At 40.6% G+C, this 15,061-nt stretch overlaps 1 protein-coding gene across 1 annotated transcript in view; it reads left to right on the top strand.

The window, feature by feature from the left end:
* The window catches only part of PLXNB2 (plexin B2), a 144,432-nt gene that overhangs the window by 84,056 nt on the left and 45,315 nt on the right, over positions 1-15,061 (top strand). Inside the window, exons 3-5 of the mRNA XM_075274165.1 lie at positions 4,701-4,757; positions 11,854-12,949; positions 13,581-13,778. Coding sequence (XP_075130266.1) covers positions 11,867-12,949; positions 13,581-13,778 — 1,281 coding nt within the window. The 5' untranslated portion in view covers positions 4,701-4,757; positions 11,854-11,866. The remainder of the gene's footprint in view (positions 1-4,700; positions 4,758-11,853; positions 12,950-13,580; positions 13,779-15,061) is intronic.

The raw sequence follows: 15,061 nt of genomic DNA, 5'->3' as shown, positions 1-15,061 counted from the left end.
TGGACCCTCATGTGAGTATTGCACTTGCCAACCCGACCCCTACGATCTCCTGCCTGTTCTACCCCATGCAGTGAGAGTTGTCTCCCACTGCTATGGAGTTTATACAACTACTTTAGCAGCTCCCATGCTCTCCATGACTGAAGACCCCACCCTTTGTGCACCAACTGCTTCATTTGCACAAGATTTTAAACCTATTTCTCTACAACTCTACCAAAGTGACATAGTAGTGCTGTTTTATTTTAGTGTTAGGCCAGGTTCAAATCTGTGTTCAGGACATTCCGTTCCCCTACCCACATGAAATATGTGGGGAGAGAATTCCTGCAAGCAGCACTTTTCTCTCCGCATTTTTTGTACGCAAACCACATGGACCTCATTATAGTCTATAGGGTCCTCTGGTTTCCTAAGGTAACCACTTTTTTATGCGGATAGGTTTCCATTCAGGGGTTCCCCAAGTGGACTGCCTGAACGGAAACCCAAACGCAGATGTGAATCGGGCTTTATGTGGCAGTTGAAGATGCTTAGGAGAGGTGGTGGACTGGTTTTTAGAAAACTTCTATTACACATCTGCTTTTCACTGTTGTCTGTAAAGGTTCTTACAGATTTTTGCTAAAATAAAAGGAAATCTCAAGTAACTTTGCTGTTGATTCTGTTTTTGCAGACCCCATACATCTCCGTAGTGACAGAATACAAGCCCGTTACAGTTTGATCCTGCAGTCTTCCACCCATCTGTTCACTACTTTTTGCTAACGTATTGAAAATGTAGGCTTTAAATGGGATGGAATAATATAGCATTATCAGTTGCTAGGTTTTTTTTCTACCGAGTCTTTTGTATTGGGAAAAAAATTTGCAGAAATGAGGAATACCACAAAAAGAATCAATCCCAATTTTTTTTTTTTTTTGTAAATTACGCTACCAAAAATCTCCTTTTCCCAGAGTGATTTATCATTGTAAACATATTTATACTCCTTTAAAGAATTTTGTGTAAAAATGTTTTTATGCAACTTCTGAGTCATCATAATAATGGTAAATAGCCTTTTATAGGGACTGATATTTGGTCGAATGAAATTTTCATACAACTGTTCCTTCACTTTTCTTCTTTATTCCTGCGCAAACTAAAAATATCTTGTTCCTTGCCTACATTTTAATCACTAGTTTACCTACTGTACGATTATTTGAGAGAAAAAGAAATACATTTCTCTTCTAAACATCTTTCTTGGAAAAATAAAGTGAGCTAGAAGAGGTGTCTTAAAATAATTGTTAGTTGGCAGATTGGCGCGGGCAACTGAATTGTACTTTGTACCATAGGTTACACTTTGCATGCTGCCTCAATTATTAAGCAATACCATTGTAATTATCCAGCGTGAATTAAATCCTGCGTTCCTTAAAAAGCCTTTGTTGAATGTATAAAGTGCATATTGTGCTTGTAATATTCAAAGTATGCTTATTTCTTCGCTCACGGTAAATCTATCTGACAAGGTTATTTTTGTTATTAAATAGCTTGTGAAGTAGCAATATAGTTCCTGGGTGGCTGTTTCTTAGAAGTAAAAAATAACCTATAATTAAAAGCCCACTACTGCTGAAATACAAGTTCATTTACAATAAAGTTGCTTTTTTTCTTTATTTGGGATCCCAAATTATTATTCCATGCTCTTTAAATGCTTGTCATTTTTTGACTTGTACCTGTATCTCGCCCAACAGTATCTTGTTAATAAGGAGATAAGGCATTGACATAAGTGTCTGATAGCAACTTATTCCCTATTTTTAAGAGAGAGAAACTGTAAGTTCTCCCAGTGGCTCCAGAAACCTGCACGTTGATCAAGAGCTCATCTTGAACCTTGAACACACTTCTGAAAGGTGCTATTAGTCAACTGTTCACTACATGTACTTCAGTATAGCCATGGTGGTCAAATAGAACCTAGCCCATTGGTCTCATATGTAATAGGATATGTAATAGGATGAGAGAGACAGACTGCACTGTCGTTCAGCTCCGCCAGACAGCTAAAGCGGCGGTTATCCACAGACAGCGGTACACCCCGTACAAAAGTCTGCAACGGACACTCCGGCACAGATGTGAACTTGGCCTTAAAGAGTGCTGGAATGATAAGTACAGTTGGAGCCCCCTCCGTATGAATTCCCTCTCTTCTGAACTACAACTTTCTTCCATCATGTTTGTCTACTTTCCAGATGGAAGGATAAGTCTTGCATGCATTCCAGCACTCCTCCGATAGATGAAAGCAACAGACTTCACATACCGAAATGTGAACTTAGGCTGGGTTCCATTTGACCAGCATGGGCATACTGAAGTACTGTACATGCAGTGACAACACATTTTCTTTTTTTTAAACTGTAAATTTTATTAAATTTCCAAAAACATATTATACATAGAAACAAAAAGCATAACATAATAAACAATAAAATAGTGACAAAAATCCAGACAGAGAACTGAGAACACATAAACATAAAGAGAAGAAGAGGAAAGAAGGGACCCACAAGAATGCATTAGGTTGGGTAGGAGCTAGCCAGAGCTTTTCTATCTCTACCTACTTAGTATAGGCCTCGGCCAACGCCCAGAATGGAATACAGAGTAAGGGTGAATTCACACTGAGTAAACGCTAGCTTATTCTGAACGTAAAACACGTTCAGAATAAGCGGCGTCTAAAGCAGCTCCATTCATTTCTATGGGAGCGGGGATATGAGCGCTCCCCATAGAAATGAATGGGCTGCTTCTTTCACTACGAGCAGTCCCATTGAAGTGAATGGGGAGTGCCGGCGTGTACGCTCCGGCATGAGCAGAGCTTGCCGTATACGCCGGCACTCCCCATTCACTTCAATGGGACTGCACGGAGTGAAAGAAGCAGCCCATTCATTTCTATGGGGAGCGCTCGTATCCCCGCTCCCATAGAAATGAATGGAGCTGCTTTAGACGCCGCTTATTCTGAACGTGTTTTACGTTCAGAATAAGCTAGCGTTTACTCAGTGTGAATGCACCCTAAGGGTGCATTCACACGGAGTAAACGCGGCGCGCAATGCGCCACGTTTACGGGACGTTTGCACCGCGTTTTTGACGGTGCATGTTTGCGGTCGCGTTAACACGACCGCAAACATGCACCGTCAAAAACGCGGCACATTGCGCACCGCGTTTATTCCATGTGAATGCACCCTAAGTGGGACACCCAATGGTAGTGAAGCAAAATGTGGGTCCGCCAGACCCCCCTCCACCTTACCAGCTAGCATAACAGAGCAAGGAATGAGGTGACGTTTACCAATCCAAGTGAATTGAACGATGGCCTTTTGGAGGGAGCGAAGATGCGCTCGAGGAAGAGCCACTGACAGGGTTTCAAAGAAGTAAGAAGTTTTAGGGAGAAGTGTCATTTTAACGGCAGTAATCTGCTCTATCAAGGAAATCTGGAGGGGAAGGCTGCTGAAGTCGTGTGCAGGACTTAACTACAGCAGGACAGAGTAAAGTGCTGTGTCCGCCGTAAGAAAGGCTCCAGAGAAACCACATTTCCTGAGCGTAGCAAACCTAAATTACAAGTCTAGGCGGTCAAAGGCTTTGACAACACACTTTCAAATGGAAGTGTGAACTTGGCCTTACTGACAACCATAGAAGCTCAGAAGGTCTGCAGCATTGGATGTTGAATGTGCTTTTTACCTTATAATGTCCCAGGAATTTGCATGCTGAAAATACTGTAACCTGAGTGCATTGGGACTCAGGGGAGAATTGTATTTCCATGAGACACTTTTATGGCTTTTGTTTACCAAAATTATAGTAAAGTTGCTTTACAATAAAAAATATTATTAATAATAATAGTAAAAAAAAAGTTTTTTTGTTTCAAACGTGTGATGGTTGTGGGAAATAAGCCACCAAATCCAGTTCATGTGAACACATCCTTGATGGTCTGTTTATCTGGCTGCAAACCATTTGCCTTCTAGAATTAGTATCTCTATGTGAGGGAAGTGAGAAGGTAGATTGTGGAGTCGTATAATTACCAGGCATTTCCAGCATGTGGAGACTGACAGGGGAACATTACATGCAAATGTTACTTACTATCTGCAGTCTATATTTAGCACCCATTGAAATGTGTAAGGCTCGCAATGCTTGACTTTGGGAAGAGAATCTCATCTTTGTATTTTATAGTGACTGAAAGCCTAAAGGTATGTAAAAGAGTAAGACTGTTACATAAAAAGACTTAGTAATATATGTACGGTGGGTCCACATTATAGTGGTAGTGCTAGAGAAGTGTTATAGATCAGCTGTTATGCAAGTTCATGAATTGTATAGGATGTGCAAAAATAACGAATGGCTGAGGAACTCCTTTCATAGCAGATCACATAAAATACATTTAGGGCCATATCACCGAAAATGATCTATTGGAGAAGTTTTGCGCTATGAGCTTGAGGAGGAAGTACCTCCAAAATGCGATTCTGAATTTGAATGAAAAGAACTGTAGTAGCTTTGCAAATTCTCTTTTCTTCATTTATATAGTTACAATAGCACTCCTGCAATGTTTTTTCATTCTCTGATACCTGTTATAACAGACACTAACTTATATTCATGTGTCCATTTTTTTTTTTTTTTTTTTTACTTAATCCAGTTAATGGATCAGTTTAGACGGAAAAAAAAAATCTGTTTTGAAAGATATTACTTGCGTGTATGTATCTAGAACAACCTATAAAGTACACTTGTTTTTTCCTTCTAGGGTGAAGTCCTGATTGTCAATTGGGCAACTGAACGTAATTTAGGAAAATTAGAAATTGTAAGTATCTAAAGACTAATTCTTTTTGTACTGTATCACTGAAAATACTGACATGAATCTCAAATGTTTTAAAACTAAATGGTTCCAAATCTAAGGCGCACACATTTTATAGTGTTTAAATAGGAGAGAACAGGAGTAACAAAATAGCATGCAAAATCGATACAGCTCAAAAAGATTGTTGAATCCATTCATGGAATAACCTTAAGGATTTTTAACTGCAAATGGATTTCTGTTTGACGGATCAATAATATCTTGGGACACAGAAAGTACTATTCTCAAAAGAGCTATGGCCCACATTAACTAGGATTGTTCCCTGCATGCCCCCTACTTACAGCCAGGACTACTCGGGGGGGATGACTGCGATAAACGTTTGTACCTTTAGCCGTCACTCGCTACTTTACTTGTAATGAAGGTTGCTTTTGTTAGGGGGCATTCACACTACCGTCGGTGTCCGACATGTAGTGTCCGCTCCTAGTGTCCGCTCAAAATCTGTCACGGACACTAGGAGCGGACACTAGATGTGTCCGTGACACCTGTCATTCACTTGAATGGGCATCGGGTGCATTCTTTTGCACTCTGTGCCCGTCCTTCCCTGTCCGCAAGAGAAGATGTCCGACTTTTCAAGCGGACAGAAAAACCCTGCATGCATGAAGTTGGACATCTTCTCTTGCGGACAGGGAAGGACGGGCACGGAGTGCAAAAGAACGCACCCGATGCCCATTCAAGTGAATGACAGGTGTCACGGACACATCTAGTGTCCGCTCCTAGTGTCCGTGACAGATTTTGAGCGGATACTAGGAGCGGACACTACATGTCGGACACCGACGGTAGTGTGAACGCTCCCTTAGACCCACAAGTCACCTATTAGCTAAAGCGAAATTCTAGGAAAAACTGAAAATTAAATTTTTGTCTGCTGACTCACCAGTCAGTCTCTACAGCATTGTGTGACACACAAACGTCTAGGCCTTCTTTACCTAGTGAATGAGGAGATCTTAAGCTAAACTGGGCACAGCCACTTCCACTGGTATTCTGCAGTAGAGCGGGCACTTTTAGATTTATTTATTTGTTTTTTAATCCTGATCAGTATGTCTTTGGATTGTGGGAGGAAACCCACGTAAACACGGGGAGAACATACAAACTGCTTGCAGATATTTTCCTAGACAGGATTCAAACCCAGGACTCCAGCACTGCAGTGCTAACCACTGAGCCACTGTGCTACCTGTTTGTAAATACCTGGGCACATTGAGTACACTCATTATGGTGCTGTGCAATGAGCTGCATAAAGCAGGCACAGACTTTTGTATCCAATAAGTAATATTTTGGGTGGGTGGAAAATGTGCTAGTCTGGAATAGTGAATTTAGTTTTTGCCCAAAAAATGTAATTTTTATTCATCTTATCAGTTCAGCTTTGACAGGCATTTCTGAGAACTGTGTACACAAGTGGATTTAACTCTCCCTAGGAGAATTGCAATGATTGTAGAGCTATACTGAGTTTCAGAAGCTTTCGTCCAATCTGAATGTACAGATGAAAGCTGTGCATAGAAAAATAACATGGGCCAGTGACTATTGGCAACAGGTTGTGGAGGAACAGCTAGTGGAAGCAACTCTTTTATTAACCCGTTTATGCCTAGAGTTCCATTATTGGAACGGCAGCCTCATAGCACACAACTCAAAAATTTCAACCTCCGGCATAAATGGGTTAAAAGAAAAATGCTTACTGAAAAGACATGTGCACTGTTCTACAGGAAAATGCTAGCTTGCTTATGGTATCCATCTTCTTTTTTTATGTAATAGTTAAATGATGAACAAGAGAGGGGACCAGTTATCCTGGTGTCTCAGCAGGAAAACTGAGCATATTCCTGGGGCGAAGGGGCGCAGGGTTGCTTATTTTTCTCCACTATGCTGACTGCCATTCTTCAGTTGTCAGTTGCAGGGAGCAAGCAAATTGGTGTAGTTTGTGATGACCTGAGGGTCCAATAACTGGATTGACATTCAGTCTACATGAACATGAAAGGGGTTGTCTGCCCCTAAATCTACTCTGATAATTCTCCACAGGTTAGCTCTTCAGTATGTGATCTGTGGGTACCTGACACCCAGACCCTGCCATAAATCCACTGTTTCAGCAATGTCTGGGATGGGGAGGACTGCAGGTTCTCCTATTCAAGTATTAAATAGGAGGACCAGTATGCACTCCTGTTCCACTGCTATAGCTTCCGGTGCTCAGACTCTACCAGAATAACAGATCCGTGCAGGGTCTGGGTGTCTGTCCCCTCACCAGATCACAGGCAAGGTTACCTAATAGGTGCTTTCCCACTGATTTCACAGTTGGAATATTTTCTCTTTAACCCACAATTCCTGAGCTATAAGTACATGTAGTTTGGGTGTCTAATATGCTAATTAGGTTTTTAACTGTTAAGTAGGTTGTATCCTACAGAAGCAAACAAGGGGTATAATTCTGAGCTTTGACGCTGTCCAGCTGTAGTGGCTTTGGCTCATTCCTCCCTTTCTGTACCAAAACTTACTGCACTGATTGGTCAGGAATGCTGGGGATTAGGGAGAAAATTCCAACTGTGTTGGGATCAGTTGAGTGACTCCTATTAAAGAATACAGAGGTGGTGAAAGGTCCTGTTCAAGTCAGTCCCCAAGACCGCACCCAAACCACACTAGAATGGCCACTCTTGGATAGGGTTTGCAAAATATGGATCATATTTCAGGTGGTACTTATCACTTTCGTTACTGTGGCTGAAAAATATGTTTGTCATTCATTCTTTTTACTTTTGGTACTATATTACACTAGGCTGGAATTTCCTTTAGGGTACACACCCTACATTCATTATTTGTTTTCTTTTGGCTTAATCCTTGAAATTCTCCATATGAGACAGTGGCCTTGTAATACAACAATTTTATGCATACAGTCTACTTATTCAGTACATGCCTTGTCGCGGTAATGTGCTGCAATAGCAGCTCACTGTCTATGTATGGGGTACAGAGGAATCTGCTTCTGCCTTCGTATACAGTGCATGTGGCAGCTGCTAATTTGTGGGGTTGTCTGTTGTCATACCCCCACAGATATATAGATGACTATATCTTCCCTTTGACCAAACTTCCAATAATAGATACCCAGTTTTTAGTAGTTACTGATTTTCATAGTGTGTGTTCACAAGATAAGATCCACATCCAAGCTAAGTAATATTTTACAATAGGCTTGTTTTGCTGGTGTCTTTAGCGAGTCTTCAGTAAGAACCAACTGTTTCATAATTTTCCCCCACCTTTGTCAAACATACATCTTGCTGGACTGGTTTACAGTAAAGAATGTCTGTGTATGATCTTTTACACCCTTGACTCATAGAAAGGTGCAGCTCAGTCCATACCTGGCACTTGTAAGTTACTGCCTCTGTACGTATGCAATGTAAAGTATTCATTTTATACTGATGAAGATTATGTCTCAACTACCTGACAACTAGTTTTCTGACTGTGATGCAGTGATTTTTTACTTTTTTTTTTTTATATATATACTTTTCTTTTTGTTTTCTCTACTATAACACCCCCATTCAAAAATAAGTGTCACCGGTGTCTGAATTACTTTCATTGCATACAATTTTTAGGTTTTACTCACATATAGTGATGAATGGCCCACAAATTACGTTAGTCTATTGCAGGCCCACTTACTGTTCTGCAAAATCACATAATAGATGAGAAGTTTATAAATGCTTTTCATTCTCAAAACAGCCAAACACTACAACTACATCTGAACGCCGCTTTAGAAACATAGAGTAAATTGCAACAGGTCTATGGCAAAATCTTTTGTGTGTTGTAAATTTTGCTGTTGGTAATAATCGCATCTACAGCATTCATCCTGAAACCCTGCGGTACATTTTACTGTGAGTTGGAGTAAATGGTGTTTTTTATTTACCACATTTTTGATGAGTGCCCCTCATTTTTTCTATTCTGGGATTGTGCTAAATTCATTCTGAAATGTTATTAAAAAATGTGCGCTGGAAAAAAAAAACGCAAGTGATGCACTCCATATTTTATTTTGTATACCTGCACAGTGTGTGACTGGCCTTTACTGTAAAGGGTCATCCTTGATAAATGTACCCCGGTGACTCAGAGCTGTAGTATTCATGCCAAATACAGATCACATTTCAGACTTCATTTAGCACTTTCACTTTCATTTCTGTGGCTGCAAAATGTGTGCCTGTCATTCATTTTTATTGCGTCTGGCACTATGTAACTAGGCTGGATTTCCCCTGGGATACATGTCTTTGGCATTGCACTCATGGTACCCTTACTAAATTAAGGACTAGCACATGCCTTTGTACTCTTGTCAGTCTTTGCCTTTTCCAGCCTTTGCAGTTATGTGTTAACATAAGTCACCAGGTTGTGCTTTTTATCTTAAGTGGTTTAGATTTTTTTTAAAAAAATGTGTCCCCATAGCTTTTTGTATTGACTTGATCCTGCCAGGAGTCATTGTATAGAAGATATCAAGGAAAGGAAAACAGCCGGGATTTTATAAGCAGTTGCTGCACAAGTAGCTTGGACAGCTATTTTGTGACCATCCTCAACAGCACTTACCTACCTACGGGTTTGTTTTGTGCATTATAGTGTCTGGTCCGTTAGAAGGGTACATGATATGAAGGTATTCTTATTGGTAGATGTATTTATAGTCTTGCTTGCATCACACAACTAACAGTAAGACTCTCTTGTGGATGGGAAGTCAGTTTCCTGATAAATGGACTTCTTGATACGTGAGACATTGTGGCAGATGGAAAGTGTTATTGGAGATTGTTATGCACCAGAATTAGTCTGCGCCAGTTAGTAACTGGCGTACATTTCGGGTATAACTCATAGCTATACTAAATTCTCAAGTTAAGATGTCCCCCACCAACAACTTTTGTGAAAAGTAGCGAGCAGGGTCCAGAAAGAAGAAAGTACAGCATCTTTGGTTTAAAAAAATAAAAAAAAATAAAAAAAAAAAAAAGTTGTGCGCTACAACCATCCCCATCTACATGAGAAAATGGTTTGTTTAGTAAATTCCTCCCAAAGCGTTGTCCAATCAAAGAAGCCTCAGTTTGTAGGTCTATGCCATATAGAGTGGTATATTTTCTGTGGCATAGAGACCTATAAGATAATCCTTTAATAGTTCCTCCATGGGGAAATTCAGTGTGTTACAGCAGCATGGATTATACAGAAATATATTACTACTAGAAAGAACACATACAAGCGCAGAATAGCAAATAGGAAAGATACAAGGAGTCATAGCAACTAAAAAGAAAAGAAGGACTCAGGATGATTTAGTTCTCTGTGCGGAGTGTATCTGATGTAGATTATACAGCCTGGTCGCGGTTGGGAGGAATGATCTCCGATAGCGCTCCTTCTCACACTTGGAGTGAAGCAGACGGTCACTGACAGTGCTGTCCAGTGTTGTCCCGGTCTCATACATGGGATGGGAGTTGTTCTCCAGCATGGCGCTCACCACGGACAGAATCCTTCTGTCACCCACCAGCCCCTCAGGGTACATGGCCCAGTAGCTCCAGGTTTCCAAGTGCAGTGGATTTACATGCAGATTTGCACACCTATTAGTTCCTTGAAGATCTTTTAATATATGGTTTCTTAATCATATTGTGTGTTTTTTGGGGTGAGAAAAGAAATACTCCATTAACTTGCATGGGCAGCAGGATGGTTAATAAGGAATCTGTCTGTAAATGCAGACACAATTCACATTGTCTGAGGGAAGAAAGCTATTTTGATAGTGATTTGTAAAAGGGGCTTGGGTTACTACTTCTAAATAAAGCGCGTGGTGAATATGATGAAGCGTCTCTCCTTTTTTCCCTTCTGTCTATTGCTCTACATTTTTGTCTGCACTCTCCAGAGATCTATAGTCTACAACATGTATCACCATGGTAACTGTTTAGAGCAAGCGGAGGGAAGGAGCCGCACTAGGGTTTAGCTGTGAAGCGCTGTCCCTAAGAGACCTTCCAGTCATCCAGAACTTCATGGGCGAATTAGGAAATAGCAGCTGTCTGTCATACCTCACAATTACAGGGATAACATGACTTTACACCAAGACATTAGCTTTGCTAATAATTGCTGGTTTTATTTCATCAGATTACATACATAAATAAATATATCTACTAATTTTTTATTTTTAAAAAGTACTTGCAAGTGACTTAGGAGGCATTCACACTTGCACCCGGTGTCCGCCCTGTGCCACTCCGCTGGGTTTCCGTCCTCAACCCTGAGAAACTGGACAGCGGACGGCTTTGTGGCGGTCAGCTTTAAAATCCATTCATTTGAATGGATTTTTAAAGGTGACCGCCGGTGTCCTCCTGCGGCCTCTCTGCAGGGAAAAAGTTTTTTTTATCGGCCGGACACGCAGGACTTTGTATCCGGCCTAAAAAAACAGGTTCCCCGTGGAGAGGCCGCTGGCAGACACAATCAGTCACCTTTAAAAACCCATTCAAATGAATGAGTTTTAAAGCTGTCCGCCAGAAAGCCGTCCGCTGTCCAGTTTCATGGGGCTGAGGGTGGGAACCCGACTGAGTGGCACAGGGTAGACATCGAGTGGCTTAAACTCTTTATCACACCAGTCACAGCTCATTGTAATGGATGTTCTGTTGAACACCAACATATCTTTAGATAGTCCAATAGATCTACCTTTGCCATGAAAAGGCCGAAGTGAATGGGGTGCGCCAGAACCTCACATTTTCAAACCTCGATATAAGGCCCTTGGAGACTCGGCTAAGCTGATGTTAACCCTTCTTTATACAAGTTCTCCAACTACAAGCCATTTTATAACAGGATTGGTCAGTAATCTTAGGTCTGACTATAATGTGGTCTGTTGGGTTTCCGTCATATTAAATATGAAGCTGGCAGATGAAAAAGTCCTCTGTGCAGGTTTTTTCCTCTGCCGATTTTCATTGGACATTGTGAAGAAGTTTCCAGTTGAGACTCTATCACAGGTGTGAACGTAGCCTAAGTTTTACAAAACTGTGTAAATAGAGATGACGTTTTCTTCTGACAGCTGGAGACTGAAACCTCAGATAGGTCTTTCTGTGTCTGCTGATTTCATAGTCTTTGTTTTTTCCTCTTACAGGATTCATCCAGCAATGGCCACATGGATTCAGCTTGTCAACATTTTTATCTCTATCACCCAAGTATTAACCATAGAACAGTTCCGTTCTTTTGTGAGTGACACGGAGTTGAACCATCTTACAATTAATAAAGAAACAAGCAATGTATACATAGGGGCAGTTAACCGATTATACCAACTCTCTGGCAGCCTTGAGTTATTTTTCAATGTTACTACCGGGCCGAAACTTGATCACAAGAAATGTACGCCGCCTATCGATTCCACTCAGTGCCCTTTTGCTAGCGCAACAGACAATTATAATAAACTACTGCTGCTGGATGTGCCAAATGAAAGGATAGTTGTTTGTGGTAGTATATTAAAGGGAATTTGCTCTCTGAGACATTTAAACATCTCAGATCAGATCTCTTATGACGATAGCCGGGGAGAGAAGTCCTTTGTTGCCAGCAATGATGAGAAAGTTGAAACTGTGGGCCTGATATCGGACATGAAAGATGGTGGCCCTCGTGTTCTGTTTGTTGGGAAAGGTACGAGCCAGTATGATAATGGCATAATTATTAGTACTCGAATACTTGATGAAATGGAGGATAAAGGACCATTTGAAACGTATGTGGATTCTGCTACCTTTAAATATGGCTATTCGTCTGCAAACACGCAACAGTTTGTCACTGTATTTGAAGACGATCAGCGTGTGTATTTTATATCTAGTCTGCTGGATAAGAACAATGGTAGGAATCGAACATTCATTACTCGTCTCTGCAAGGCGGATTTCAACTATTTCTCTTACGTTGAGATGGATCTTCTGTGTACAGATGGGAACATACCTTACAACATCTGTACCTCTGCCTACCTTGAACGCCCAGGACAAGAATTGGCAAATGCAATGGGGATCTCAGATACTAATGATAAAGTCCTCTTTGGAGTTTTCAGCACTTACGACAATAATCAGGAGAAATCTGCTCTTTGTATGTTTTCATTGGCTGGAATTAATGCTAAATTTGAAAGTAACCGAGAATCATGTTACTCAGAGTCCTTAAGCAAAGATGAAGAGAGCAAATTTTCCAAACCATTTGGTGATAAAATAGGCTGTGGTGGAAAAAAGGTAAGTGTCGAGCTTTTGCAATTTACTGTTATTCTATCCATTCGTTAAACCAATTACGTTTTTCTGTTTATCTTTAAAGTTACACTGTGTGAACAAGGACTAAGGCCTGCATTCGGTATTCCGTTCGGGAAGTCTGCTTGGGGACCCCGCAGACGGAATACCAAACGCATTAAAAAGCAGTTAGCAGAAAAACGACACGAACCCCATAGACTACAATGGGGTCCGTGTGTTTTCCGAATGTTGTCCGCAGGAATCATGTGGAGAGAAAAGGGCTGCTTGAAGGAGCAGAGCTGCAGTACTGAGGCACTGCTGTGTCTTTTGCTTCCAGTGCATCTGTGTGAGGTCCTGGTGTTTGATCCCCCACTGATCAGATACTGATGTTCTATTGTGAAAACTCGACCCAAAAGAGGTGTTCCTGGTGGGATGAGCTTTGTCATAGGGGGCATAAATGCCCCACATTTATCAACTCAAATCTTAATTATGCCCATACTGGGCAGACTGACAGACAGTGGGATAGCAGGATAACAGCATTCTATTTATGTAACCTAACATGATTTACAGGGTAAACAAATGTCAGCTCGGTTACTGCCTTGGTGTTTGACTTTTTTGACTTGTATTATTTTCTTTACAGAATCACATTGCTGAACCACAGTCTGTAAAATATCCATGCGGATCAGAACATTTGCCTTACCCACTGCAGAGTAAGGATGGTGTAGTGGCCACAGCTGCCCTTGTGCGTGAGAATAACCCATATACCTCTGTAGCAGTATCTGTCGAACATGAGCACACTATTGCTTTCCTTGGTACAGCTGAAGGAAAACTGGTGAAAGTAAGTATAGTCTGTATGTTTTAGAAGTGTATTTCTTGAATCTTGTATTTTTATGTATTAGTATACTTACTACAAGTCTTCATTCTATGTAAGATTGGTTGTGGATTCATTGTATATTTTTCAACTGGATTTGCTACTGGAAAATTCTATGTATTGCTGTAGCAGCAAGGTGGATGAGATTTTAACAAATGTCATCCATGCAATATGATAAAGTTCTCACACATTACAATGCATAGGGTGATATTGATGGCATATCTACAAAGCACAAAGCTTTTCCTATATATTTACAGCAAAGTTGTGGTGGAACATTTGTCTATGTGAACAAACCCGTAGACTTTAGATATTTCTTACTAAGTAGGCATCATTTGTTATGCCTATTCCTGTGATGCGCTTGCTAGGTTTTCAGTAAGAGCCCGTAGACATCTTACCACATTGGAACACTTCATTTTTTTTTTTTAGACTGAGGTAGTAAAGTGACATCGGGGACACTGGTGACTGGTTAAAACATACATGTTATATTGGGGCTTTTCAGTATAAACTGCTTTGTGTACATTTGGAGTAACACTGTTTTCCCCCAGCAGCCATAACTCCCAGCATAGTACGGAAGAATCCTATCCTTAACTTTCTCTACTCTAGTAAGAAATAACCCCTGCATCATGCCAGACATATACAAAATGTATATTGACCTGTATTGATGTCAAGAAATAATGTTTTGGTTTTTTGTAACTGACGTTAAATTGTAGTTTTCAATTCAAGTGACTGGGGACTATTCAGAAAACTGTTATTTTGACGGTCTGTTGTAACGGTAATGTAATGCCCTATTTTTGTCAGTTTTCATGGATCTCTCCATATACTGTAATATACTGGGCATCTGAAAAAATGGCTACCCTTTTTTTTACAACTATATTGACCTTTGGTCATGTGTATGTAGCCTTAGGCTATGACAGATACTTCTTATTGAGCCGCAGCATCAGCCTGAGGCCTCTCCATTTCCTTCTGTCTCCTTCCCATCCCTCCTAGATGGGGAAAAAAAAGCATTTTTCCCAGATAAGATATATTTCTAAGTTTCTTGAATTTGACTCTACTGATTTGTTGATATTACATTGACCATTAAAATCCTCTGATACTGGTTAACGTGTTGGTCTTGGGGGCATTCTTACATTTGTCTGGCACAAAGCAGGTTTATCTGCGTTGGTCATTAGGACTGCTTTTACACTTGGTCACACTTTCTTATCAATTTCGTTTCTGTTTTTGACCAGTGTTTTGCAAGAAAACTTCTCAGT

This window comes from Leptodactylus fuscus, chromosome 5 (assembly GCF_031893055.1).
Source record: "Leptodactylus fuscus isolate aLepFus1 chromosome 5, aLepFus1.hap2, whole genome shotgun sequence".
Classification (NCBI taxonomy): Eukaryota; Metazoa; Chordata; class Amphibia; order Anura; family Leptodactylidae; genus Leptodactylus; species Leptodactylus fuscus.
The sequence above is the reverse complement of the archived record's forward strand: the minus strand, read 5'-3'. Positions and strand labels throughout refer to the sequence as shown.